The sequence below is a fragment of the Oxyura jamaicensis genome, chromosome Z (genome assembly GCF_011077185.1).
Source record: "Oxyura jamaicensis isolate SHBP4307 breed ruddy duck chromosome Z, BPBGC_Ojam_1.0, whole genome shotgun sequence".
NCBI lineage: Eukaryota > Metazoa > Chordata > Aves > Anseriformes > Anatidae > Oxyura > Oxyura jamaicensis.
In genome coordinates this window covers 26,917,783-26,944,717 of record NC_048926.1, presented here as the reverse complement: position 1 = coordinate 26,944,717, position 26,935 = coordinate 26,917,783, and the positions used below count along the sequence as shown (strand labels likewise).

The following is a 26,935-nucleotide window of genomic DNA, read 5'->3' as shown; positions in this document are numbered from 1 at the left end:
GAAGTGGCCTGCAATGCTGCTGTCACTGGAGGTTGTGGGGACGGTGAAACACCCAAGCAATTCTTTCTTCTGACTTGATCACAAATTATCCAGCATGTTTGCAGAAAGAGGCTCATTTATTATATAATGAAAAGGAGCACATCCATATTTTTCAGCCATGGAAATTTCTATACTACTGTGTTATGCTTTGGTACAGGCTTTTACCTTACTCCTCATGGAGCTGATGGAGCTCATGTCACAGCAGCTGTTTAGAGTAGAGAGGGCACAGGCATCTTTTGGAAGTGTGAAATGATGAGATACTCCTCTGCAGTGTGTTTTCTTGAAACACCAATTCAGATATTGCTTGGGCAAATCCAGTCTTACATAGAGCAACTGTGGCAGCCAGAACCATGTTGGAGCAAGCTGTCCTCCTCTTTGAGGAAATGCAACTTCATCTAAATTTCCTCCCTTGAACATGTCCGACACTTGTTATTGTTTGCTGCTTCTCAGATCCTTTCCTGTTCTTTTTCGAAGCCATTGTATGGCAGACTTTTCTTGGCCGGTTGCTTTCTGTTTACTATGAGAAAGCAAAACAAAAAACAACACACATAGGCAGTTATCTGGGAACTAGTATTCTTTGAAACTCAGTTAAGGAGTTGCAACAGTGCTTTTATTTTGTAAGCCAAGTCTAAAATATTTCAATCACCTTCTTTTTTCTTTTTCTTTTCTTTTAGCACAAAGAATACTTTGTAAATAGCAAATTACTCACATTCATTGATTTGCTTGCTCTGAGGCATTTTTAGTTAAAAGTCATATATTTGCATAAGTCAGGATGAAAGGAGTATGCTAAAAGACATTGTTTAAAGACAAATTTTTAAATCACCTTTGCTTGCATAGGCATAAACACAGCATTATTTTCAAAGGGGAAGTAGAAAACTGCAGATTTGTCATTGGATCACAGACTCTGTATAATAGAGTTGGAAAGGTTATAAAAAGTTTGCATTGGAAGTGTATGTTCATGAGTTTGTTGAAAATGAGAAACTTACTGGATGTTTATGAAAACACATTCATTTTTCAGGGACAGGTGACTATAAATGCAAAATTTGAGAAAGGCATTTACCTGCCAGAGGATGCTGAATTTTACTTTGTTTATGACGGATCCATGAAGAGGCACATAATGTTTGCTGAGCGGATCAGTGACAATGCTCTTCAGTCCCTAGTTCCAGGTGAGCTTTACTCATGTTTGTATTTCTGATCCCTTTGCTATATCCCAGCCCCATTTTGAAGCTGGGCATAACTGGATGATTTGGGTAACTCTATTTTATGGTAGTGGAGGAAATGTAGGCATTGAATGACAGTCTGTAGGATGCAGCCTTATTTTAACTGGCCGTAAGTGATGCTGCCCTCCATAGCCATCTGTACCTGTATGGTGTCAGACACAGACAATGCTACAGGCAGGGCTTTCCTGGGTGTACACATAGTAGGGTGTGTAGGAAAATGCATCTTCAGGCATGTCATTGATTTTAGTCTGACTTAATTCTGTTCAACAGTTCCAGCCTACAGTTTGCCTCTGGGAATTGTAACACCTGCAAAACTCATGTTTTTGTCTGGGCTTTCCCTGGAGGCAGCAGTCAGCCTGGCTTGCAGGGCCCAGGTAGTGGTGGCTTGGGGTGCTTGGGACCCTGCTTGAGCCATGGGGAGAACCATCTGGGGGTGCCTTGCTGCAAGTAGAGGGGATTTGAGCTCCCTCACAGCTGGCGTTGTCTCTCTTGGCCTTGGCGTTTTCCCTCTTGCTGGTGTAATATAAACCCTGACTGTTGTCATTACCGTGTGGTTTGTGACCTTTTCATTTGTGGAGTAGGTGGCTATAAACATGATGTACCTAGGCAGCAGGTTCCGCTTGTTATTTGTTCTTGTTTTCTAAAGGGCATTTAAAATCTGAGAGTAACCAGCAAGTATAAAAAGGGAAAGTTTGCTGCTGTTACATGGTGGCTGCTTTAGTCTATAAATGCTAAAAGATTGTCATGAAATACAACGGGAGAAAACGCAGTGCTAGACTTATCCCAGGGTAGCAAGGTTATTTTTCTGAGATGCCTGAAATGACACTACTAAATAATTACTTCTCAGCTAGGATAAAAACAGGAGGCTACAGGCAATGCTTAATCCTCTGTCTGCTCTCAACAGGGGCCATTAGCAGATGAAAATAAAAGGCGAAGTTAAAATATAGCTCTGGTGCAGTTACTGTTGGTTCACAGTGGCCAAATTAAACATAAGGGAATGCAGAGCACTTCAAAAACAACTGCAGATGTGGTAAGCACACGCTTGCTTCTGCAGACATTAGACTGCATATATACTTGCAGTTATTGGGAGGCTATTTTAGAAAATTTAGATTTGCACCCATAGTATGTCATGGCAGCTCTCCAGTAAGAGGTGTGAGGACAGGGCACACACCTGACGGATGTGTGACATCTATCCTCACCTGAATGGCAAAGAAAGAAGAGGAAAGGTGGGGTGGGATTTTTAAGAGGCAAACTCCCTTGGACTTTGACGGTCATGGTTGTAAATTAGACAGTTGATACAGCATTGAATCAAGCCTGCCAAAAGTATGAAATGTGCATTTGTTAAAAGCATCTAGGTTTTGGCCTGCATGGAGATGATGGGTAGATAAAAAAATGTGTGTTAATAAATAAATGTATTCCTCAGAGTTCATGTTGCCTGCTACTGACATTCTTTTCATGGGTGTCTCTTGTAATTCTTATCCAGGTACATTCATGCTTTTGATTTGTGGTGTTTAGTACTGAGATGGTTACCTTTTCTTTCTCATGTAGGTGAAGAATCTTCCTATATAAAGACTGCTTTAAAAATGCACTGTATCAGTATAACTGGAGGACTCAGAGGTTCAGAGTCTAGTCAAATCCAGGTTCATCAGCAGAAATGCTTGACAATAAGTAGGTTTAACTAGAGGGAAGAAGAAAGTAATTCTGGATGAGTAGTCACAACTCTTACAGGATGAGAAAGGAGGAAAAAATAATTAATTTTCTCAACATATATAATTTTAATGATTAATTTACATTATGATTTTAGGCCATGGATGCCAGGAAGAAGTTTCTGTCTCCGTGTTAATGTACACAAGGGGATACTCACCTGTGGTCCTCGGCAGCTGTCCTGTCACCTACAGAGAGAACCTGTCTTGCAAACTGTCTCGTTTTCTGGTCAATCACACAGAATGCGTCAGTGCCACTAGTCACAAGGTTTTACTGGATAAGTTTGGGCTAACAATAAAAGATCTGCAGTCCCTGGATAATGATTTGACAATGGCCATTGCTCATGAAGAATTGCCGTCAACGTGGAGCATTCTTGGAAGCTACTCGGAAGGTGGTAAGATTTTATTTCAGTTTGGAAGGCTTCTAATGGTGATTTCTTGCATAGGTCAGAGCACTGTCTCTCAGCATTTTATTGAAGGTTTCCAACCCTTCTGCTTTATGTTGTGATTATGATGAAAAATTGTTTAAGTATGAGAGAGGTACTCAGAGATTTGGTGTTGGTCCAGAAGTTTTAAAAAGAATAATTGTGGCTATTGTAACTCAGTCTCTCCAGAAGATTTTTGTACTTTGACTCACTGTTAAAATAGCTTTTATAAAAAGATTCTGCTTTTACAAGATTAAAGGGCTGTCTCTTAAAAAGAATTGTAGTAGTAATTGTAGTAGTAGAGTATCTCTACCATGATTCCAACCAAGTGAAATGTTTTAATTGTGCAGACAAAAAGGAGAAAAAGTATAGAGTCATAAAACAGAATAATGTGTTACTGTAGGCATTTGGATATGTAGAGTAAGCATACTGTTTATCATGGTTCTGTCAGTATTTATGCTTAACCTGCAACCATGATTCTTAGGGGAGAGTATCATTAACCAAGTTTTGAGTGTTTTTTTTTTTTTTTTTTTTTTTTAATAGAAAGTGGAATGAAAATATACATGAAACCTTACATTAGGGTATGCAATTGAAAAATTTTGTAACAAAATCAGGTGAAATTTGTGTGGTTTCATGTTTCATTTCAAACACAAAGCTGTAGTTACGTTTTGCTGAAGAGTGTAATTTTTTTTTGCAGACCGAGCTGATTTATAGCTGAGGTTGGAAACAGTGTTAAACTTGATGGCTTCACATGTTTTTCATTGAAAATTTGGTACTTTTGGCTGTTTTCCTCTTAGTACTTTAAACTGCTAAAATTTGGAGGACAGGCAGTTTCCATAAGAGCCAAACTGAAGGGGAGATACATGCAAACTTTTGGGAGCTGAAAACACAATGTGTAGCCCATTTCTCTGGGTGAGGGTTTTTCCCTGTCTTAAATCTTTCTAATTCTTAATGACAGTCGGCTTGAAATCTGCTACTGCCTTCCTCAGAAGGATAGTTTTTGTCTGCCTGCAGTAAATAGCTCTTTCAAGAGATGTAAAAACAAATATCAAGGCTCATTCAAATATTGGCTAGACATTAGATTTACTTGTTTCATTTTTATGTGTAGTAAATATTTGTTCACATTGCTCAACATCTGGAATGACTGTTTTGTAGCAGTGAAGACCTTGATTCAAAGCCTGAAGAAATCAGCTGTAGTTTTTTCACAGATTTTGCTAAGCTTTTCATCAAAACCAGCTGAAGCTCAGCCCAGAAGTAACAGCAGGACACCAGAGCTAATGACAGATGCTTGGCCAAATCTAGATGCCTACCTGTTTGCTTGAAACATGGGGAAGTTTCTGCTGTGTGTGTTGTGAGTCTGGGGGATCAGAGACCAGCATATCCAGTACCAGGCAGAGCTCTACCAGGGAAGCTGCTACCCAAATAGCAAAATTCATGAATTTTTAGTTTTGCTAGCTGTTAATTTTGAGGTGTACTACAGCATTTATACATTAAATTGCTCAGACTCAGTGGTCATTCATGCCTCTTGTGGGGAGTGTGTGTCTAACCAGGAATCATTGAATCATAGAACAGCTTGGATTGGAAGGGACCTTAAGGACCACCCAGTCCCAACGCTCCTGCCATGGGCAGGGACACCTCCCATCAGACCAGGTTGCCCAAAGCCCCATCTAGCCTGGCATTGAATACTTCCAGGGATGGGGCATCCACAGCTTCTCCGGGCAACCTGTTCCAGTGCCTCACCACCCTCACAGCAAAGAATTTCCTCCTTACATCTAATCTAAATCTCCCTTCTTTTAGTTTAAAACCATTCCCCTTGTTCTGCCACTATCTGCCAGAGCAGAAAAAAAAATAAAAATGCTTTCCCTCTTTTTTTCAGCCTTTAAATACTGAAAAGCTGCAGTAAGGTCACCTTGGAGCCTCCTCTTCTTTAGGCTAAACAGCCCCAGCTCTCTTAGTCATAGGAGAGGTGCTCCAGCCCTCTGACCAACTTCATGTCTGTCCTCTGCACCACCTGTAACACACCCACATCCTTCTTGTGCTGGGGGCCCCAGACCTGGATGCAGCACTCCAGGGGGGGCTCACAAGGGCAGAGAAGAGGGGCACAATCCCCTCCCTTGACCTGCTGGCCATTCCTCCGTTGATGCAGCCCAGGATGCAGTTGGCCTTCTGGGCTGCAATGGTGCACTGCTGGCTCATGCTGAGCTTTTTTGTCCACCAGAACCTCCAAGTCCTTCTCTACAGGGCTGCTTTCAATGAGTTCTTCTCCCAGTCTGTGCTCATGTCCAGGACTGTCCTGACCCAGCTGCAGTACTCTCCATTGATGTGTGCAGGTCACATCTGCATTCATACCACAGGCTTTGCTTTAAATCGGGATCTTCTCCCTGCTTTCCAAGCAGTGTGTGTGTTACATCTGGGTGGTTGGCTCCCTCCTCTCCCAGTGTGACAAAGTGCTTGTAAGGGGTGTCCCTCTTGGGCAGGAAGGCAAAGGCTGGCAAACCTTGTTGACTGAGGACTCCCAAAGGGTTTCTGGCCAGCTTTTTCTTCAGCCCAAGGGTGGTCCGTCATTCCCTCTGTCTCTCCCTCCACTCCTGATGTAGCATAGTTCTGCCTTCTGTCAGAGTTTGTGCAGCACAATAAATGCGTTGCTGCCAGTGCTATGGTAAAGATGTGTTGATACAGCAAAGCAAACTGAGGCTGAAACAAGACAAGATGGAGCCTGGCCTTTGAGGGGAGTTTGCTGTGCCTCTGTTAAGGCAGGTAGGTGGTGGCCTCTGTTAAGGTGGTAGGTAGGTGCCTTCCATACCCAGAGAAGTCCTGACTCTAGGCCTTTTGGGACAGAAGTCTATGGATTCCTTTAAATGCATTGCTCGCAAGAATAGCCTGGGTGGCTCAAATGGTTATGGCCAAGTACGCACGTACAGAATAAGGAAGGCTGTCATCTCAGAGTGTATACAGTCAACTTGACAGGAGAACAGCTTACCCACAGTAACTGAGTATTCAGCATTTTACTTTAAAAGTCTCTATGTAGTTCTTTTATTTTTTTCCCTTTGTTTTCTGTCCACGAGGCCCATCTCTTTTAGCCTCTTCTAATCAATTTGTATAATTCTCCTTCATCTCCTTTATCCTTTCTCTTTCTTTTCTGAAAGCATATTTTTTTTTTGTTTTGTCTCACAGCCATATTCTCTTTCTCCTGAGCCTGAGAAGCACTGACTCATATTCTAACCCACTTGTTGCCCCCGTATCAGTATTCTTGTCCCATTGCCAAGAGGCTGAGCAAAGCCATGGGCTGCATGTGGCAGAGGGAGCCCTGTGCATGCAGGGGAAGGAGAGGGAGGGATAAGGGAAAGGACTGGGGAAGGAGGGCCTTGGACAGGTGAGAGGAAGAGGAAAAGAAGGTTCTTCATGTTCCACCATGAAGTATTGAAAGGTTGCCCCAGCACCATGCTTCTTCCCTGACACCCCCTGAAAAAGATCAAATTGGGTGGGATTTATAAGGAGCTAAAAAGAGAGGGAGACCCTATATCCCTTATGTCCATGAAATTCCGTGTCGTTAAGGTCTGTTTAGTGTCTTGACAGGTGATAGTGTCAGGATGTTCATTTTAGTATCAGTATTATGAAAGATTTTGGTTGGTATTGTTCATCAATAGTTAGGATCTCATGCCTGTGAGACTAAATTGCTGCTGATTCTGTCAATTTTCAGAACTGCTGGACTATTTTTATTAGAAAAATACTACTTTTGAGTGACATGGCTTGAGAAAATTGTTGCACCATCTGGTGTTTTTGGACCTCTTTCATTTTTATGAGGATTTAGAGACGTACGGGTTGATGGAAAGATGGAAGAATAATTTATTCATAGGAGCTATGGTATTTGGAAAAAGTGTTTGTATTCCCTTTATAAGGCATAAAAAGTACTGGATAAAGAGAGAGACTGGATTGTCTAGGGAGCATTGCAAATAATTCAGGAATTTAGTGCAGTTGCACAGGTCAGAACTTGTTATCCACATTATTTAAAGTTCAACAAAGGAAACAAGAAAGCACGAACCTTCTGGTAATCCTCACTTGTAATAAGTGCCTGTTAGACAGCTATGTCAGGAAAATGCCTGCTCACAAAAGAGGGTCAGACGGTCTGATCACCTGGCCTACAGCCAGCTTGCTGCCAGGGGGAACTGAGGACCCAGCGGAGGTGCTGTGCTTGGACACTTACTCTTCGGTGGGTTTGAGGAAAGGGGAAAGAGGGACAGGGATGGAGAAGCTGCTTATTTGCTGATTGTACTTTTGTAATGGACATTTTCATTCTGAAAATTGAATCGCTCAATTTAGGAAGCTGATCTGTAATAAATATTAACCCAAATAACTTGTTAAGGTTGGTCAGAAAAGGAGAATCCTCTCACAGTTTTTATGTTCAGAAAAAAAAAAAAAAAAAAAAAAAGTTGAAAAAAAAAGATGGATTCATTTGGATGAGAAATACTCCACAATAACCTTCAGAGAATGTCTCCTTGCTTCCGTTAGTAGGGTCAGCTTAGGGCAGTCTTTCAGGGCTGGCAGCCCCCAAGGGCCATCAGGCACGGACACAGCATCCTCTCTGCAACTCTTAACGTCCTTGGCATGCTCAGGCTTTTGTCCCCTGGCTGTCAGAATGGGCGCAGGAGTGCAGGAGCGTGGACTCTGCAAGGCATCTGCATTACACACAGGCGGCTGAGGGTGTCTCAGTTTGCTTTAAGGGCATTGCTGGGAGGCTGAGGTCAGGTTGTCTGGGTGACATAACTGTGCTGGTAGTGAAACAAGAACATTAGCTGCCAGCTTTGTCACTACTACAGGTTTTTGTTTTTTTTTTCTCGAGGGAGAGTGTTCTTTTAGGTTTGAGGCTATTAGTAGAAGCAATAAAATTACACTCTGAATTATGAAAATTAGCTGTGGCTCATAGGGAAGGGAACAGTGTCTATACTTGTTTAATTCTGTTTCAGGAACAAAGATAATTTTCATTTTATTTCATAAACGTTCTGTAATTATTTTCTAGGAATAGGTCTTGTGAAATTGTGAGAAAAATCTCAATAATGTTCTTCAGACAGGATCTTATCTGAAGCAGTTTTTATTCGTGATTGCAATGGCGGGCGTCCTGCCAATCAGGAGTGCATTTTAGTAAACAAATCATAACCTTTTATTCCATATTACCCGACACCTGATCACCTCCCCTGTTTCCTTATTGCCTGAGTACTACAGGTTCACAAGCTACTTGACACTCCTCTATACCATATATTTACAATTCTTTTTCTTCAACCCTTTAATTTCTTTTAATTTCTTTTAATTTCTTTTAATTTTGGAACAGTGAGGCCTTCTACTGTCCACTTATCTACTTAGCATTTCTCCTTGTTATGACTACACAGCTATCTCTGAATACAGAAAATTAGTTTTCTACTGCAAAAACACAACTTAGTTTCTCACAGAATGACTTGAAGTATCCAAATTTTCTGCTTTATAGACTGCTTTTGGGAAACACTTTTCTGTTTTCTGTTGCATTTTTGACATTTTCATTTCCCTCCCCTGCTCCCTTTCACTGTAAATCCTGTTACTGTTTTTACTTGGTGCTAATCATGGTCCTGCATGCACTCAAAATGCCCCAGTGCCAGGCTGGTGGCTGCTGGTTGGGTTTGGCCGAACCAAGAGCAGAAGATGTGCCTGACTGTTGTAATCCACCTCCTGGGCCTGGGCCAGCTCTGTCTGAAGTAGGCTGAAGGGTATCAGAATAGATTGGAATAGTTACAGCTGGAAGGGATCTACACAGATCACCAAATCCAGCAGTTTACTTGATAAAGGTACTCTACAGAAGGGCAGATGATGATGTGAGGAACAGGGAGAGTAAAGAAAAAGGGGATGTTCCATTTTAAGTGGAAAGGGGTTAGGTGTCACAACAGCACTGACTTCATGCCTCACTGCTGTCTGTTCACAAAACCATTTGCCAAGTGAGTTCAGCACGTATGTATGTTTCTGCAGTAGTGGGGTGCACGGAAGACCTCTTTATAAACTTGTACCCAGGGGAAAATTAAAAAAAAAATAAGAGTAATACATAAAAGAATGAAGCCAGGAAAAACTGGAATTTGTCAGACTGTTTTGATGTCTCCCTCTGCTTTTCAAGTCACAAGTCTTGAGTTTTCAGTCTCCTTCCAGGAAATGAATGAGATTCATAGCCCAGAAAGGGCTTAGTCATTTCTGTCAGAGAGAAATATTTGTTTTTAGTGTATTGTTTTGGACATAGGAAGAGATTCAGGTGCAAGGAAGAACAAAGGGATTTATTTAATGTTTAAAACAGATTGTGTTTGGCTCAGCTCAGTGTAACTCAAACAGGGTGTTTTGGCTGGAGAACCGGGATGCGATGCAAAACAACGTCCTGATAGTGCATATCCTTTACAGCACCACCTGCTTTGTGGTATCTAACCTTGTATGAATCAGCCAGCAGTGCATCTTTCAAATGTTAGTAATTGTTTTTTTTGTGTGTGTCTTGATGGAAAATGGTATTTTATACCATTTAAATGTGAATTTGTTGAAGAAACCTTATGTTTTCATTGTTTCCTGGTTTTCTTCCATTTTTTGGCCACTGAATGAAGTTCAGTGAATTATGTTACTTGTTTTTTTCACCACATCTTTATTTTTTGTTTCTTGATGTGGTATTTTTATTTATTGTTCTGTTTGTTTTGCCAATTTGTCACATTAAAAATCTTCCTCAAGGGAAGAGTAAATGAAAATGAAAAAATATGGGAAAACCATGGGAAATATGGGAAAGCCATTTGTTCCCTGCCACTGAGGAGCCAGAAGAGGAGGCGTAAAAGAGAAGAAGTTAAACTGGAAGCTGTTCTTATGAAAAAAAAATTGCTAAAAAAAATAAGAACTTTCCTTTTTTTTTTTTTTTTTTTTTTTTTTTCCCTCCCCTTTGGTATTGTTAATCATAAATAGAACCATAGCAGAATGCAGAATTTGGATGGAAAGGATTTCTGGAGGTGGTCTGTTCCTGCCCCCTGCTCATGGCTAGCATCAGACAGAGTTCGATCAGGTTGCTCAGGGTCAAGTTTTGAGTACCTCCAAAGGACAGAGAGTCTGTAACCCCTCTGGGCAGCCTGTCTCAATGTTTGACCATCCTTGTGGTAAAAAATATTTTCCTTGTATTGAAAGAACTCATTTACCTTTCTATTTATCTTGCAGACTTTAAGCTTTATATTTCAGATTTTAGTATCCTGAAGCTGTCAGTAATCACCATCAGGTTTTGCCTGTTCCTAGGCAAGCCAGATAGGAGTAGTAGGAGAGCAGCCCAGCAAAGACTCTGTGGAGTTAAAGATTGCAGAGGGATCTAAGTACTGTTTTTAACTAAATGCTTGTGAAAACAGCTGGTTGAACTGCCAGCTGCTTTTAAGGTAGCCATGAGAAAACTGAGGCTAATGTTAGATGAAGGTCATTAGGTTGGACAGATAAAAATTAGTTACCAGAGTATTTGTGGTGAGATAACAGAAGATATTATTGTAAGTCATGTTTGAAGACTGCAGAGATTAGTAAGTGTTACTTACGTTAATTTTAAAACTATGTTCTTTTGTGGCAGACTTATTCACACTACATTGTTTTTAAGATTTGGCCTCCAGAAGTGTAACTTTATTTGCTGCCATGTCAGAGCTTAGAGTAGGCTACTGCTGGTTATGGGAGTCTTCCTAAGGGCTCCCTTTTTTGCTGAGCAGAAAAGTCCTAGTCTTATTTTGTCCAGTGTAAGTTTATCTCTGGTTTGTGTGTGCGCCCGCATGCTTTTTTGTTTGTTTGTTTTATTAATTACAGTGTTACAATATAAATTGAAATCCAGTGACCCAAGGCCAAAGTTTTATTCAGGAAGTGGAGTTCAGAGTACAGTTTGCCCTTTTATTTCTGTCTTTAATCTGAGGGTTGGGGTGTGGTTAATATATAATCAGATGCTTAGTGTACTTACTACTACTGGTTAAAACACTTGCATGTGCTTTAATTAGATGGGCTTATGCACTGGTTGCTTATATAGAAAAAAAACGGCCAATTTAGAATCATCCAAAGAGTCCCACTTTGATGTCTAAAGTGGGACTTCAGCAGAATTTAAGCGCTCAAGAACAAGGAGCAATTCTGAAAGCCCATGCTTTAGTGAACATTTTAGTCTGGAAACACATAATATTTCCTTGGGGCTGTGTTTTATAACACAAAATTTCCTGGGCATCTCCAGGAAACTGTAACTCCTTGGTGTATAATATAAGCATGCCAGACATGGAAACGCTGGTATCTGGTTCCCAGCTGTGCTCTGTTGCAGTAGAGTCAGGCTGCTGCTTTTGTGGTCTCCTCCTGCCCTGCTTCCCTTGAGTTTCCTTCTGCATAGTTGGTGAGCCACTTTCAATTTCTCATTAGTTGAGTAATTAATAGTAATAAGTAATAGTAATAAGTAATAATTGGGGCTGTGGTCCCATCTGAAGGGGGGTACCTGAAGAAGTGTGAAGATGTCCACATCCCATCTGGCCAAGGAGGAAGTAGAACGGAGGTCTTCCATTTCTGAAGTGGCACATCATCTTTTGTTTCACTGTTTGAAGCTGTGATTTGGAGTGAGATTCTAATGCTCTGTATTGCCTCTGGGCTGACTTTAGCCAGCCACTTGCTCACTACGTGGGTTTCTGTGAAGCTTCTCCCAGAGGTTCTCAACTTCACTTCTTTGTGAGTCATCCTGACCCTGCAGGACCATGTGATTCGTTTTTAGGCATATGTGTCCTAGATCTTGCTCTGAATTCTCAGCCAGCATCCACTGGCTATTGCCAGATATGCTGGCACCCATACATCAGCACAGCTCTGTGTGCATTACATGCACAGCTCCACACAGGCAGGGGTTACGTGTAGCAGCCATACCATGCTGCACCTGCGACAGACTGCAGAGGTGGCACTGGCCCTGGCCTTAGCTACGCAGCAGTGCTAAGGGATGAAGCAGGGAACGTTTTCCCCAAGAGCAGAAAGAAGAGAGAAGGAAGTTTCTAATGCCACCTCGCCTGGTCATTCTTGAGCTTGTCTGTGTGGGAGATAAGCAAAAGGAGCCAAGTTCTTCACTGATGCTCTTCTGAGAAACTTTTTTCCTTCCCCTTTTCTTTCTTCTGACACATCCCTTAGTTTCCCTTCTGGAAACATAGCCATTTATGCAGTGTGTTTCAGACTAGGTGGACTGAAAAGAAGTCGGAGGCTTTGAAAGCCTGGGCTAGGATGTGTGGGCTTGCAGATGGCAATGGAGCTAGGCTAGGTGTCTCCTTGCAAAAAATGGGTGTATTGATGGTCCCTAGATAAGAAACTGATCTTGTTTTATGGTTATGCTGTATGTTTTAAATGCTGCTGGTTTTATTTTGCACAGCTGATGCAAAATAAATAAATAAAAATGCCTAAACATAATTTTCTGCTGAGATTTGTTGACTGTGCAAGATGAAAAATATATTGATTTTAGGAAAAAGTGTTAGATTTGATATACAGAAAAGTTCCTTGGTGTATTTTTCATAATAGAAAGTGTAATTATTGCATCTCACAACTACCATCACTTTCACCCCAACCATAAGTATTACCTATAGCTGGGGCCCTAAGTCAGTGAAATATTGAGTGTTGTCTTATCTACAGATAAGTGAATATGTTAAGATATATCTCTGTTTATCAAAGAGACTCTGGAAATGCTTGAGTTAGATTCAGTGCTTAGACTAAAAGGTAGCATGTGCTTGAAAACTTTGAAATATATATGCCATCTCACTTAAACATATGTAAATACTATAATTCATGCTGTTAATGATTAATGTTGGCAATAAAACTGCAGCAATAATCATTGTCTCCAAAGACTGAAATTTGAAATATTTTGTGGACCTTTGAGAAAAAAAAGTGTAGATTGTTACTTTCCTCTGTGGCCTGAGATGCTGCAGCAGATTCTGTGCGCAGATGGACACAGCTATGCCTAAAATCTGAAATGGGGAGACCAAGAAAGAACATTAATGCCCAGGACCTGGGAGAAAATAAATATTGTATGGGCAAGATAATGTACCAGATCATGTGCTGGGTAGCCAACAGGTAGGAAGGAAGGGTGAGGAAGGATTTTTTTTAAATATGCCCGTGCTTCAGGAGCTTCAACATTCCTTTGTCACTGAACAATGTCATTTTTAATAGTATATTCTGAACTGTTTGAGTAATAGGGTAGAAAAAAAAATCAATTGAATTGGTCTGATAAATATCAATAGAGTATCATAAATCATTGGAATCCTAATAGATTTCAGCCAGTTGTTCTGAGAGCAGTACATTAACTGCTCATAAACTTGATGCTTGTGAAAGCACTCTAATATTTAGCTTCATACCAAAATATCAATGTAAGGAATATGTTTAGTAGCACTTGAGCTAATATTCATTTATTGCCCTTAAACTAGAGGCTTTGTGTTTGAAAATGTATGTATACAGATAAATCTTGCTCTGAATAAGTCAAGCAAATAGCTCAAGTGAAGGACAATCAGCATCACATGATTTAGTCCATGTTGCCTATTGCTTTACTTTAAGCTTCAGCCTCTGTTGAACTTGGTGATTATGTGTTAAAAAGCAAAGAGGAGAAATTGGTGGGTGAGGCCACCTTTCCGAAAAGATAAACAAGAACTATTGTGCATGCTTTACCCACAAGTATGATAACTTATGTCTCACTGCACCACTATGGATGTCTTAGCATGCTGTTAAGCAGGCTTCCCTGAAAAATCACACACTTTAATTACAATAAAATAAAATAAAATAAATACTTAGCCATGCTGCCATGTTTTGTGTTGCTGAGGCTGTGCACAGCAGCTGGAAAATTGCCTCAGCTATCTTCTGTAGTATATATTGGGACAACCCTTGTGTTGAATGCTATATACTATACACAAAGAAAGAGAGAAGTGCTGAAATTATGTAATTCAAAGTGTTTTCTTTACCTCCTGGACTTAGATGGTATTTGTATATCCTGGTTTAGCTCCACAGATGCAATTAAACACTGAACTCTATCGATTTCAGTGAAAGATGGATTCTGCCTAAATACTTCCATGGGTCTGAACCTGAGCTGAGCTATTGCTTCAGAGTAAAAAAGTTTCATTGGATGCTTCCCAGCCAACAAAATACCAGTTTGGGTAGTTATGATTGTATTTGTTTGTTGTGTTTTTCAGAGCCTACACAGAAGGAAACTCTTCTCCATCTTGTGATGAAATTAGGCTTGGTTAAACTCTCCCAGTTCTTAGCAGCCCAGCCTGGAGGGTCATTGGCGTTAGCATTACCTAATGAGGATGGAGCAACACCATTAGATTTGGCTTTACAAAATGGGCACTCCAAACTTGTCAAGATCTTCACAAAGTGAGTGTAATGGTTTGTTGTTTCTCCTGAAAAACTCTTCATCTGTTAAGGGATCTGGGAAGTAATGTTTTCTCTCAAAATACTTGCCTATGATTCTATCTTGTGTTGGTTTCTGTTGCTTCTTGTCTTTATTACCACTTTAAGTGGCAAACTTTTATTTACAAGTAAAGCAAGACTATGATGTGTATCCTTTATCACATTTGCAAATCTATTAATAGAGTTAATATCAACATATGCACTTGTGTGATTTTAAGCTTATCGCCGTGATTCAGTTAGGGATTATTATTATTTTTCCTTCAAGCTGTTGTGTAAATAGCATATAACATTAATTTGTAGCCTTAGAGTTTGTATTCTACATTCCATAATTTTGGATTCATGAGAGAGGTAAAAGGAAATTATTAAATAACAAGTACTCCTTTTCCTGGACTTGTTAGAGAACACACTTGTCTGACAGGAGTTTGTTGTGGTTTAACCTGGCAGGCAGCACAGTGACACAGCCATTCACTCATTTCCCTGCAGTGGAATGGGGAAGAGAATCAGAAAAAAAAGGTAAAACACTTGGGCTGAGGTAAAGACAGTTTAATAGGACAGAAAAGGAAGGGAACATAATAATAATAATAAAATAAATGTATGAAAACAAGTGATGTGTAATGCAGTCACTGACCACCTGCTGACTGATGCCCAGCCAGACCCTGAGCAGTGACAGACCCCCAGGCCAACTCTCCACATTCCTATTGTCCATCATGATGCCATTTTGTATGGGACTCCCCTCTGGCCCCCTTGGGCCAGCTGTCCTGTGTCCCCTCTCAGCTCCTTGTGCACCCCCAGCCTCCTCGCTGGCAGGGCAGCATGAGGAGCTGAAAAGGCTTTGGCTTAGCTGGGCCCACACCTGCTGCTAACAAGTAAAGGCATCCCTTAAAATGCACATGGAGGGGCACAGGTGCAGAGACATGACTTTCACAAAGGCCTTGGGAGACTTTGTGGCCTTTGTAAAGTCTCAGGTTGTAATTAAGGGAGAGGGTAGCACACCCAGCACTGCAGTGATGACTGTTTTCGCCAGACTTCCTCCAGGCCGACAGATGACTTCAAGGACAAGTGCTTTCTGGCAGGCCTCGGCTGTCGGGAGCTTCCCCTGCACCGACCTGCGGTTCTGCCTGATGTGTGTGTCTCTCTGTGCCAAATGCTCAGTGCCAGGAGCCCTTCTTACTGTTGGTTTTCTTTGCAAATATGGGGAAATATGCCAGAATTTGAATACTTTATTTTTTTATTATTTTTTTGAGTGGAGCTCTTTCAGTCCCAGTTCAGTGCAGCGTATAATTGATGTGAGAATTATGCACATTTCAGTTTGTCTGAAAAAAATATGTAAAATACCAGTACGGTACATTATGTTACAAATTGTTTGCAATGTCCAAATACTCCCTTGAGACACTTTCTGTTTTTCTCTCTGTGAGGGGATAACAAATTTGCTAGCTGCCAGTCATGTCCTAATGCTATATATGGCAACAGGGGAAGGTACTACTGCTAATTGACAGCAATTAGAAATAGGTATTGTCACAGCTTGCTCTCACCGGCTTGTTTTGTTAGACCACCACTTCTAGAGCAGTCTTTGTTTTTTTCCATGCCAATTGCTAGAAGTTTCCTAGTCCTGAAAGGAGTCCTTGGTAAGTATTTGTTTGCCCAGCTGTGTTTTCAATGGATGTTTCAGGTTTTTTGCCTCAGCGATTCTGCAGCGAGCGTGCTGGGATGCTGGTGGGCTGTGCGGCAGGGGAGCGGGAATGGCGCTGCATTTGTGTTTTCACCCTACCTGCACACAGAGCATCTGCCCTGGCTCAAGGAGCGTGTTTTTTCCAGGTCCCAGGGCAGCTACTCGCCTGACATTTCCAGAGCAGAGATCGGCGAGGGTGCCTGTGTGCGCTTTGTTCACTCGTCGGAGGCCCTGACGCTGACGTTTGACCACACGGCAGAGCACTTGCTGGAGTCGGACGTGACGCTCTTCAGAAGGTACTTCTGGAACAGGCCGCTGCTCTACAAGGTGGGTGCCTGCCCAGCTTGGGGTGCTCACAGGTTGTCTTCACTTATTTATTGCTGTGGGCTCTTCAGTCTGGGTTGGTTTTTTTTTGAATAGCATTCTAGTTGAAGCTGCCTGTTTCACCCATGGCTAGTGTAATGAAGGATTACTGCTGTGGGCTTCCACTGTATGTATGTAAATGTATGTAAATGCAGCTTACCATGTATATGAAGCTGGAGAGTGAGAGGTGTTGAGAACTTCATCAAAGCTTCTGGTACACCCCGAGTTGTTTTTGGTTTGCTGTGGACTTCCTGGTAAATATCTACCCCTGAAATCTCTGTCTCTTTGATTACATTGCCATTGTATTCATGTTGATACTTTGAAATATTTAATTTAGTTCAATTTTTCTTTGTACCAGTGTAATGCCTGTGAACCTTTACCAGGTACTGTGAGAAAAATCTCATATAATGTTCTTCAGACAGGATCTTATGTGAAGCTTTTTATTTGCGATTGCAGTGGCGGGTGTCCTGCCAATCAGGAGCTCATTTTAGTAAACAAATCATAACCTTTTATTCCATATTACCTGACACCTGATCACCTCCCCTGTTTCCTCATTGCCTGAGTACTACAGGTTCACAAGCTACTTGACGCTCCTCTACACCATATATTTACAATTTTTCTTTTTTTTCAACCCTTTTAATTTTTCCTTTTCATTTTTTTCCCCTTTCTTATGTTTTGAGAACTTGTGATCTTTGTTTTTCTGTTCTCACACTGCTTGTCCTGTTTTTCTCAAACTTCCACCTTATTTTGGAACAGTGAGGCCTTCTACTGTCCACTTATCTACTTAGCATTTCTCCTTGTTATGACTATACAAATATCTCTGAATACAGAAAATTAGTTTTCTACTGCAAAAACACAACTTAGTTTCTCACAGTACCAACCCCAGTGTATTATACACAGCAAGAAAGTACAGATTATGGACTTTCGCTGTGGAGGAATTTATGGTGCACTGGGTCTTATTTTGCTGTAAGGTATCTGGAGCACTCCTGTGATACCTTCAGGACATGCTTAAATTTAAGTAAACTAAGGAGGTTAGGAGTTGGAAACCTGAGTTTTTAAATAGCAGTGCAGGTACTCAAATATAATTTTGGATTGAGACTGCATGTCTCAATCATAGTTTTAGCTCATGACATAAAATTAGTGAGATAAAAAGACACTGAAAATAGTCAGGGTTTTCTCTTTTTCTGGTCTTAAAGTTTAGCTTTCCTTTTCCTTGTTTAATTTCAGCATTCCTTATTTGTGTGCTAATTTTCCTTGAGTCACATTTGTTATGTTCTTATAACTTAGAACATAAGCTACTTGTTATGTTTAACACAAAAACTTAAGGTGTTTTTTTTTTTTTTTTTTTTTTTTTTTTTTTTGTACAACCCTTGTGTGTAATCTTGTGTGTTTACTGCCAAGATTTTGATTTGCTCCCATACAAAAAAAGTTACTTTGTAGCTTGCAGAATACCTACAATTTGTGTGTGGTTTTCCCATGGAAACGATAGTAAACCCAGTGGCAAAACCAAGACTGTAATGAGGAATGCATTGTTATTTATATAGCTGGCTTTTTCTTAAACTCATCAAATCCTTGTTCTTCTTGTGGTATTGGAAATGGAAAAAGAAAGTGTGGTATGTTAGATGTTTGCACAGCTTTCAGAAACAAAAACTCTTTGAGGTTGCAAAATTCTGTACTTTAAGAAAAAAGCCCATCAGCTTTCAGTTGTGCTTTTCCCTTTTGCTCATTCCTGTAGTTGCAGCAGTCTAGATCCTTCTTTGTGGGGATCCTATGTCCATCCCAGCATCAGTGTTGCACTTCTTTTATTAAAACTGAAATAATTAAGAATAATTAGGAAGGTCAAAGGGTTTGGTTAATTTTCTATAGACCAGGTGTCATCCTGAAACGTCTGTGGGGAGGCAATCAAAGTGTTATGTTTAGACTATGTATTATATCCAACAGGTAAAGTAAAATTAATTTTTGTTCTGTTATAAATGACTTACAGCCCTTAGCTGGATCTAAAGCATAAGGTGAGTGCCAGAGATTTCAAGATATGTAGGTTTTTCAAAATAGAGGTAGAATTTACTGCTGTACTTGATCGTTTAGCTCCAAGACTGTAAATCTAGTTTACTGTATTTTGAGACTGTATAAATGCCCACATTGTTGTTTTCGGTTTGAGTCAGAAAAAGGCATGGACTAAACAGAAAGAACTTGTCTGGATTATGGTGGGAAGCAGCACTGGATTTGTGTGTGTGAAACGGATGGCTAATGGAGCAGCAGAAGCTACTTTTGTGTTTATTCACAACGGCAAATCCTGATCTTTCACATTTATGTTTTTAACTCTCTAGCTGTGGCTTCCTATTAGCCCCTTCACTATTCCTTGCAAGTCTAAAAGAGCAATGGAGAAGTTAAAGCAAACAGTTACTGAGTTACTCGTGCAGTAATCTTGCCTTCACTGAAAATCCTCAGGGGCTGTGCTATTAAAAAAAGTTTAAACCCACAGGTTTAAACATCTTTGAAGCAGAAATGGCTCCATGGAGGTAGCAGCATCCATCAGTGAGGATGCAGGGAGCACGCAAGGGTTGGAGGAGGGTTGAATGGAGGAGGACATAGGGAGGCAGCAGTGGAAAGGTGAGTTTCTTGGGGTTTGTCTTGTACCTCCAGCAGAGCTGTAACCAGTGAGTAGAGGTGATTGGTTTGCTGGAGACACACAGAGGAAGTGTCCTCCACAAGAGAAGAAGAAATACATGGACTGCTGTCCACACATCAGTTTTTTTTTTTTATTATTATTATTATTATTTATTTATTTATTTTTAGAGAGGGCAAAACAGAGTAATCATCCAAAATGAGTAAGATAATTTACATTTGAAAAAGTAATTTTGTAGCCTGGTGTTGGATAGATTTTGTAATTTCTCAAGGAGGAGTTGACTGCAATAGCTTACTTCTGACAGGTAGCTGTAGGAATAGGAAAGCGTGGGAGCTGAGAAGAATGTAACTGGGCCCTGCAAGTGGGAGAAAGAGCTAGAATGATAGCTGTGAGGCTTTCAAAGCAATTTGGGTGCAAAATTCAGACATCAAAATAATTCAGTATCATCTCTAACTTTCTTTCTTGAGGTTAAACTACCATGCCATTATCTGCTTGCTGCTCTGAGAGGTGACAAATACATGGGAATCCTAGCTGTAAATGGAAAGATTAAAAGCAGTAAATCAGTAGGTGAAACTAACTACTCGAAAGTAGACAGTCTCTCCTCCATTTCCTTTTCTTACATTCTTTGAATGTAATTGCTAAAGTAAGTGACTGGACCTGACCGCCCCCCTTTCATTGACAGTGGAGCAATGCCTGCTGTGTGTGTGCTTGAGTGAAGGGTCAGACCAGCAAGGGACTTCTGCTTGCAGGCTGGGTTTGCTATGCAGTCAGTGTTTAGTCCTGATTTAGGCTCTTTGTATTTCCTAACAGCAAAAATTGCTCTTTATAGGCATGCTGACAAGTTAACCAGGCTTCTGGATGGAGCTACTCTACCTAACTGCTGTGCTGCCTTTCTCATAGAGAAGGAAGTGACTGTAAGCAGAGGGTAATTTTCCCCTTGAGAGAGGGAAACTGATAAAATATTCTGTGGAAACTGTCAAGCATTTTTAGTATTATGTATAATTTGTTTGTTTGCTAGTCTTTGATTTTGTTTTTAAATTTTTACCTAAATGTCATGGACATCTAATACAGTTACTGTCATTTTGATATATATTTCTTTTTTATAGAGTATTAATTCAAACCAAGTTGAAACAGTGGAAGGTCCAAAAATGCCCTGCAGTACGACAAGCTCTGTAGAAGGTACAGTTTCTTATTCCATAATGTTAAACTCTCTAAAAGCTCTGGAAAGTTGGCATAGATTCCTACACTATTTATTTATTCAGGAAGATCATGTTACATATGACATTAGAGACCTGTAAGTAGGCAACAGTGGAATACACAAATCATACACTATGAGAGATTTGTAAATCATTATACTCCCTGCAGAGCATTGTTTTTCCAGTGTCAAACTGAAATTGTTCAAAAAATGTTAAGGCGTGCATAGTGATTGGAAAGGCCTTAATTGACTTTATTGCAAAAGCCAGAAAAATGTCAATAGTTTCCAGGAGAGGGCAGTGTTTAACTGAATGAACGCCGCAGCCTGAAAATGCCAGTAAAATGAATCAAATTAATAAAGATCTGAGTGGATTACAAAAGAGTAACTTCTTGTGTGAACAGTTTTGGGATCCAGGCCAAATGTCTTAATGTGGCAAAACTCCCATGTATTTCTATTAAACATTCAATGTATTGTTGAGTGGTTTACCTCCATAAGGTTTGCAGGACTGCATTTTCCAAGCAGAACTCTCTTTCATTGCCAAGATGCATTGCTGTGTACCTTAGAGCAAGGATCACTTAGAGCTGAAAAGAAAATCACAACAAAAAGACGTTTCTAAGCATCAGGAGTATGGAAGTTGGGATATTTGATGTATAATTGTTAGGAATTAATTAAAAGTTTTTATCCATTTGCCATTTGCTTATGAGGCTGGTGCTGTATGTTGAGATCAAGTGTCTTGCTAAGAACAGTGAGCTCTCTGAGCGTGTCTGGTCTGGCTAAGTGGCTGCATTGGTGGCAGCCCTGCTGAGAGCAACATGAATATGAGCACTTGCATAAACCTTTAGCAGGCTCCGGACCAGGCTGGACTGTATTTCCAGGTGGCATCAGCTAGAAGTTTTCAGTGAATAGATAAACCAGTGAATCAGTGTAGTTCACAAGTAAAAAGGTAGGTTACTGCTGCTAGTGATGGAAAAGGAACTTTAATATCTCCAGCAGTGTTCAGGCAGCAACTGTCATTCCAGTAGAAGGTAAATTTGCAGAGAAACAATAAACAGCTGTTAGCAGTTGCAAACTATACATCTGTTATTGCAACTGTAAATGGCAGTTTCCTTTACACGGTATGTGGATGGGTTTGATGATGCAGCATGCACATTGACTCAGTATATTACTCTGATGGCCATACTGTGACCAGCATGACCTTGTACTTCTCTTCATGGATAGAAAATGAATGGCATGCCATGGTAATACTATATGTGGCACTAGCTAGGGCAATACAACTTCTAGGTGATAATTACTTTGATGTTTTCACCAAAGGCAATTTTTATTTGGCCTGACTTGGGGCAAGCAGTTAATGAACATCAGTGAGTATTGATTGCCCCAGGAGAGAATCACGAGTTCGGGATGGACTGCATTCTGGTTGGATTCTGGTTGCAGGGCTTCTTGTTTGGGATCGTGGTTGTAAAGATCCTCATATAGTACATATGTCAAGATCTACAAATATCACCTACCTATTTGCATTTTCAGTGGAAGCTATGTAGTTTTGTGCCTTTATGGATCAGAGTTGTTTGGTGCCTGATTTGGATTTTTTTTAAAAAAAAATATCTAATTTCAGACAAGAGAAGTACACCACATTTTAATAGTATCCAATAAACCACACAAACCATTGTGAAACTGGTTTGGTAATGTCAAACAAATCAGCAACAACCTGATCAGACCTGCACTTTTTGCATTCTGCGTTGTCTACATGTATACATGGGGAGCCCTTAATTATTATTTTCACATAGATGGTCAGCAAAGTGTTTATTTGCTTATTTATTAATTTAATTTCACATGTTCCTCCTCCATTACAACATTTCTATCAGCTAGGATTCTTTTTTCTTTCTTTCTTTCTTTTTTTTTTTTTTTTTTCCACCACCTACCACCAAGTCCAGATGTTGAAAATTCATTAATGATCAGTACTGGTGACTTGTAGTCTGTGTTATGCTCTCCAGCTCTCCATTGACAGGCATTCAGGAGACTCAAAAAACATTTTTTTTTTTTTTTTTGTAGATCTAATTGAAATCATTACCTCTACAAGTAAAACTAATATAAAACAATTAACAGAGTGTTTTTTACTATGTTCTCAGATGCATTCAGTGAACTCCTTTGCAAAACGGCTGCTAAGCTTAGGATATTAATTGGTGCATTAATGTCATGAAAGGATCCCCCTCAGATTTCAGAACTGCTGCCACTTAGAGAAGAAATAACCACTCTGTTCAGGGTGGGCCTAAAGTCAAGATCAACAGTTCTTTAAAACACAATGCTTTCAGAAGGCCTGAGCTTTTATCTACAAGAGGTTGCTATAGCAGTATATTGCTTGTTGTGAAATGCAATCAAGTGAAAGTAGTGGGTTGGTGTAAGGTGATACTATTACCTTAGCAGTGAATCTCTCAAAGCAACTTCATTAAATTAAAATACATGGAGTGATACACTATCCGGTAAGGATGAAGAACAAAAGGTGAAGTAGATGGTATTTTGGTTAATTCAGTAGTTTGTGCTTTTTCTCTCTTTTCTGACCTTGAAATTCCATGTCTGTAAGTAGAGTGAATGCTGTTGTCTGGAGGTACAAGCCATTTGCTTCTGCATAATAGCTCTTAGTTATAGAGGAAACAGCTTTTTTTCTGAGAATTGTAAGACTGGATGATGATAATAATTGCATATCAGTACTGTAAAGAAAAATCTGGAAGAACATGGACATTCATTTTCTGGAAGTGATGTTTCAAAAATGCCGCTTCTCCCACTGAAGCTTTTAAAGTAAGTTACAGTGGCCAGAGTTACAAAAATAAAAGCCAACAAAAACAACTGTGAAGGGACACTGAGAGCTTGAGGCAGAGCCAGCAATCGGCATGGAGAAGCAGGCAGTGCTTCATGCTACTGGCAGGTGCTGGGGAGCTGGGGTGGCCTGTGCCTGCCAGCCCTGTGTGAGGATGGATGCAGATGCACCTCATGCACAGGACTCAGTCAGTGCTGGAATGTGGGGAAAGGGAAATGCAAGGTATGTATTTGACTGTTGCAGCAGGTTCATTAAAGAAGGTGAAATAATTAAGATTTAGCAGCTGAGATACTGATCAGCATGAACTCAGGCCTTTGCAGTCCTGACTCACACCAGCATCCAGAGGCTGTGCGGAGCTCAGATACCACAGGTGCTCTGATTGCACTGGGCTTGTTTCTTCCCTTCCCTTCCCTTCCCTTCCCTTCCCTTCCCCACCCTTCCCTTCCCCACATACTTGTGCAATACTAGGAAAGGACTGAGTTGCCACATAACATACCATGCTTCAAGGCACTTCCCCAAACCACCCTATATCAGCTGCTGAGTCATGCTTAGTTTAGTGATTTTCTGGAGATGGGGAATTGAGAGGGATTTGTGTAGGTGACAGCAGACTTGAAACTCAATTTGAAAGATTCAGTCAAAGATAAAACATATTTACCAGCATAACTCTGGTGGTATAATTTTTTTATTTAAAATATACTTAGTAAATAATAATGTTCCTGGAAGCCTGAGTGATTCTGGTATTCATTTGCATTCCTGTAGCCAGATTACTCCTCTTTGCTGTTTCACAATAGTGCTGGAGGCTGTTTGGGCAAAACTTGCAAAGTGTGATCCTGGTTTTGTGTGTGCTGTGTCCTTTCCCACAGTTCTGAGAAGAAACTGTAATAGAGAGAGTGACAGAAATTATTTTTTTCCCTTGTGTGTGTTTGTATGAAGATGCGAGGTCTAATTTTGGAAAATACAAGAGATCTCTTCAGGAAAAGAGGCAGATCCCAAATAATCTGCATGGTTGGTGCAAGGCTCAGAACAAGAGACTGTGGTTTTTGAACGCTTTGGCGGCTCATCAGCAGCTGCCCGACAAGTCACCATGTTTTCCTAGCCTTTGGTTTCAATAGCTTGTTCATAACTGTCCCATGACAATAACATAGCACTTGTTGTGCATCTAGCCTGCCTGCTGCCCACGGGAATGCTGTTTTGGGGGGATGCATGGGCTGCACACGTCCATTGTTCTGGCTTGCCTGCATGTTTGTGTGCTCGTTGTTCCCCCTCCTATCTGAAAAAGAAGAGAGACCAGCAGCAGAAGCCAAAGCAGATCCAAACTGAATTCGCTTGCTCTTAAAGGCAGGAATCTTTGCTTTTGCAGGTCCTGTGAACTTGACATCCGATGAATTGTCCCAGGATGATGTGAAGGTACAGATTTCTCCTTATACAAATAGCTAAGCTCCCTTTAGGCTCAGGGGCAGCAACCTTTGCTTGGCTATCTGAGGATCTCTCAGAGCTAATAAATAAGGCAGTCAACATTTCCTGTCCATTCTGTGGGAATAGCTATGTGTGCAGATGATTATCCTTTGAAGGAACCTGTTTTGTGGTTGTGGGCCAGAGAGCTGGGTCACAGAAGCAAGCTCTGCTTTTGGACCAGAAAGCTCTTGTGTTTGTGGCCATCCTGAGTGCCTTCAGGCAGCCTGTGGCTCAGCTGCTGGTCTGTGGGGTCAAAACCTGTCTGCTGTGAGCACCTGCTTCATCCTTGAGGTGGCATGGTCTGCTACACCTGAGAGAGACTTCTTGGGTAACTGAGTTTTCAACTGGGAAAAATGCTTGCTGTAGAAAAGATAACGGTTCCCATTGTCTTTTATATGGAGGTCTCAAACACCTTTTGTGGAGGAAAAATATTTTTGAGAAATCACATTCTTTTTTTTTGTTTTGTTTTGTTTTTTTCCTTGACACCTTTTTAAGCCAGAAGTTTAAGTTTGATTATTAACTCAACTGGGTGTGAAGGTAAATTATTTAGGTTGACAGAAACAACATCTGGCAAATCTGGTAAACGTATTATCTTTTGCATAGCTGGTGACTTTTGATTTTAAATAACATTTGAATTTTGGGAATGTTGTTGGGCTGCCACTTCTATTGCATCTTGATTTTGAATGTGTTCACCCCCTTAGTTCTTCCAAGTGCCAGCTCTAAAGAAGATTGACCATTCCTTTGAGATTGCAATCTGTGTAATCTCAAAATTATGTCTCTGCAGTGTGCATAGATTTCTGAGTCTATGCTGATAATGTCTGTTGGAGGAGAGTGTGGTAGCTCACAAATTGTGCTGTGGGGTAGAAGGTTCTGGTACTGTGTTGGCTGCCTATTGTTTTATGCTAGTGGAAAGTTCACTCTATGGAGAATGAGCTGGCTTATACTACTGCTATAGGCATGAACAGCTCAGGCATTAAAGAAGTCCTCACAGAAATGTCTGTTTCCTCCAAAGCACTCTATTGGCTACAGTTAAACTGCTTAAGGAAGAGATCTGGAGTTTGCATGGAAAGTGAGATACGGTTTGGTCTCTTCTTTGTCTATGAGTTTGAGTCCCCAGGGTCAGCTTTATAATTCATATCAGTCTGGGGGAGGCATTCTCTATCCGTTGCCTTAATTAAAATGACTAAAATGACTGCTTGATTTTGTTTGAACTGAATTCAGGAAGCCTTAAGCACAGCTTGTAACTAAGCACAAATATGACTATTAATCTTAGAAGATCTAGCTAAAGTTTTCTGTTTCTAGCCTTTCCGAGATGCTGTGGTTCCTTCTAAAGAAAATGAAGATCATGTCCTCTTGTACATGGGTATGAAATAATTAATCATTTTGACTTCCAAAAAGCTGTTGATATGTACCCTGATGCCACAAGATGGTGTCTTTAAAAAAGGTGAATATCATTGCTATTCAAACATAGCTTGGCAAAAGATCGAATGAGTTATGTCTATGTCAAAGAGAGAACCTCTTTCAAAATCCTTCTAGTACACATACACAGTGCATCCAACTGTATCATGATATCCTAGGATTTTTTAGCAGTATATCAACTGATGTAGGAATAACAATCTTGAAAAGGATTTCTGAGAGATCCAACATATGTGACTGTAGATTAAATGAAGTGTGTGGAAATGTTTAGCTGTAACAGTGCAAAGTGCACTGTAGGGCCAGAAGGAGAATATAGCCAACTACATTAAGACAGTGCATTTAGAGAATGAAAATCAAATGTAAAGGTGAGTATTTTCAAATTTAGGAAAAATGGAAAGTGCAACCATGGTCCCTTACAAAACAGAGCAAGGAGGAGAAAGACAACAGGTAGCTGAGCTCTGCCTGTGGGAGCTGCTGTGCCAGGCAGAGGCTTGCCTGTGGTCCAGTGCTGAGCTCAGGATGGCGGAGCCCAGATGGCTGCATTCAGACCACTTGTGTGCAGGCTCTGGTGGCTGCAAAACCAAGAGTCGCTCTGTGTGTGTGCAGACGGGGGGG

At 40.6% G+C, this 26,935-nt stretch overlaps 1 protein-coding gene across 4 annotated transcripts in view; it reads left to right on the top strand.

Moving 5' to 3' along the window:
- Positions 1-26,935, top strand: part of ARHGEF28 (Rho guanine nucleotide exchange factor 28) — a 127,695-nt gene that overhangs the window by 29,741 nt on the left and 71,019 nt on the right. For 2 of the 4 annotated variants that reach the window (XM_035310023.1, XM_035310021.1), the window contains exons 3-9: positions 1,058-1,205; positions 3,064-3,357; positions 14,568-14,751; positions 16,603-16,783; positions 20,552-20,624; positions 24,810-24,856; positions 26,207-26,267. In XM_035310023.1, coding sequence (XP_035165914.1) covers positions 1,058-1,205; positions 3,064-3,357; positions 14,568-14,751; positions 16,603-16,783; positions 20,552-20,624; positions 24,810-24,856; positions 26,207-26,267 — 988 coding nt within the window. The remainder of the gene's footprint in view (positions 1-1,057; positions 1,206-3,063; positions 3,358-14,567; positions 14,752-16,602; positions 16,784-20,551; positions 20,625-24,809; positions 24,857-26,206; positions 26,268-26,935) is intronic. The other 2 variants (XM_035310022.1, XM_035310024.1) reach the window with 2 other exon arrangements.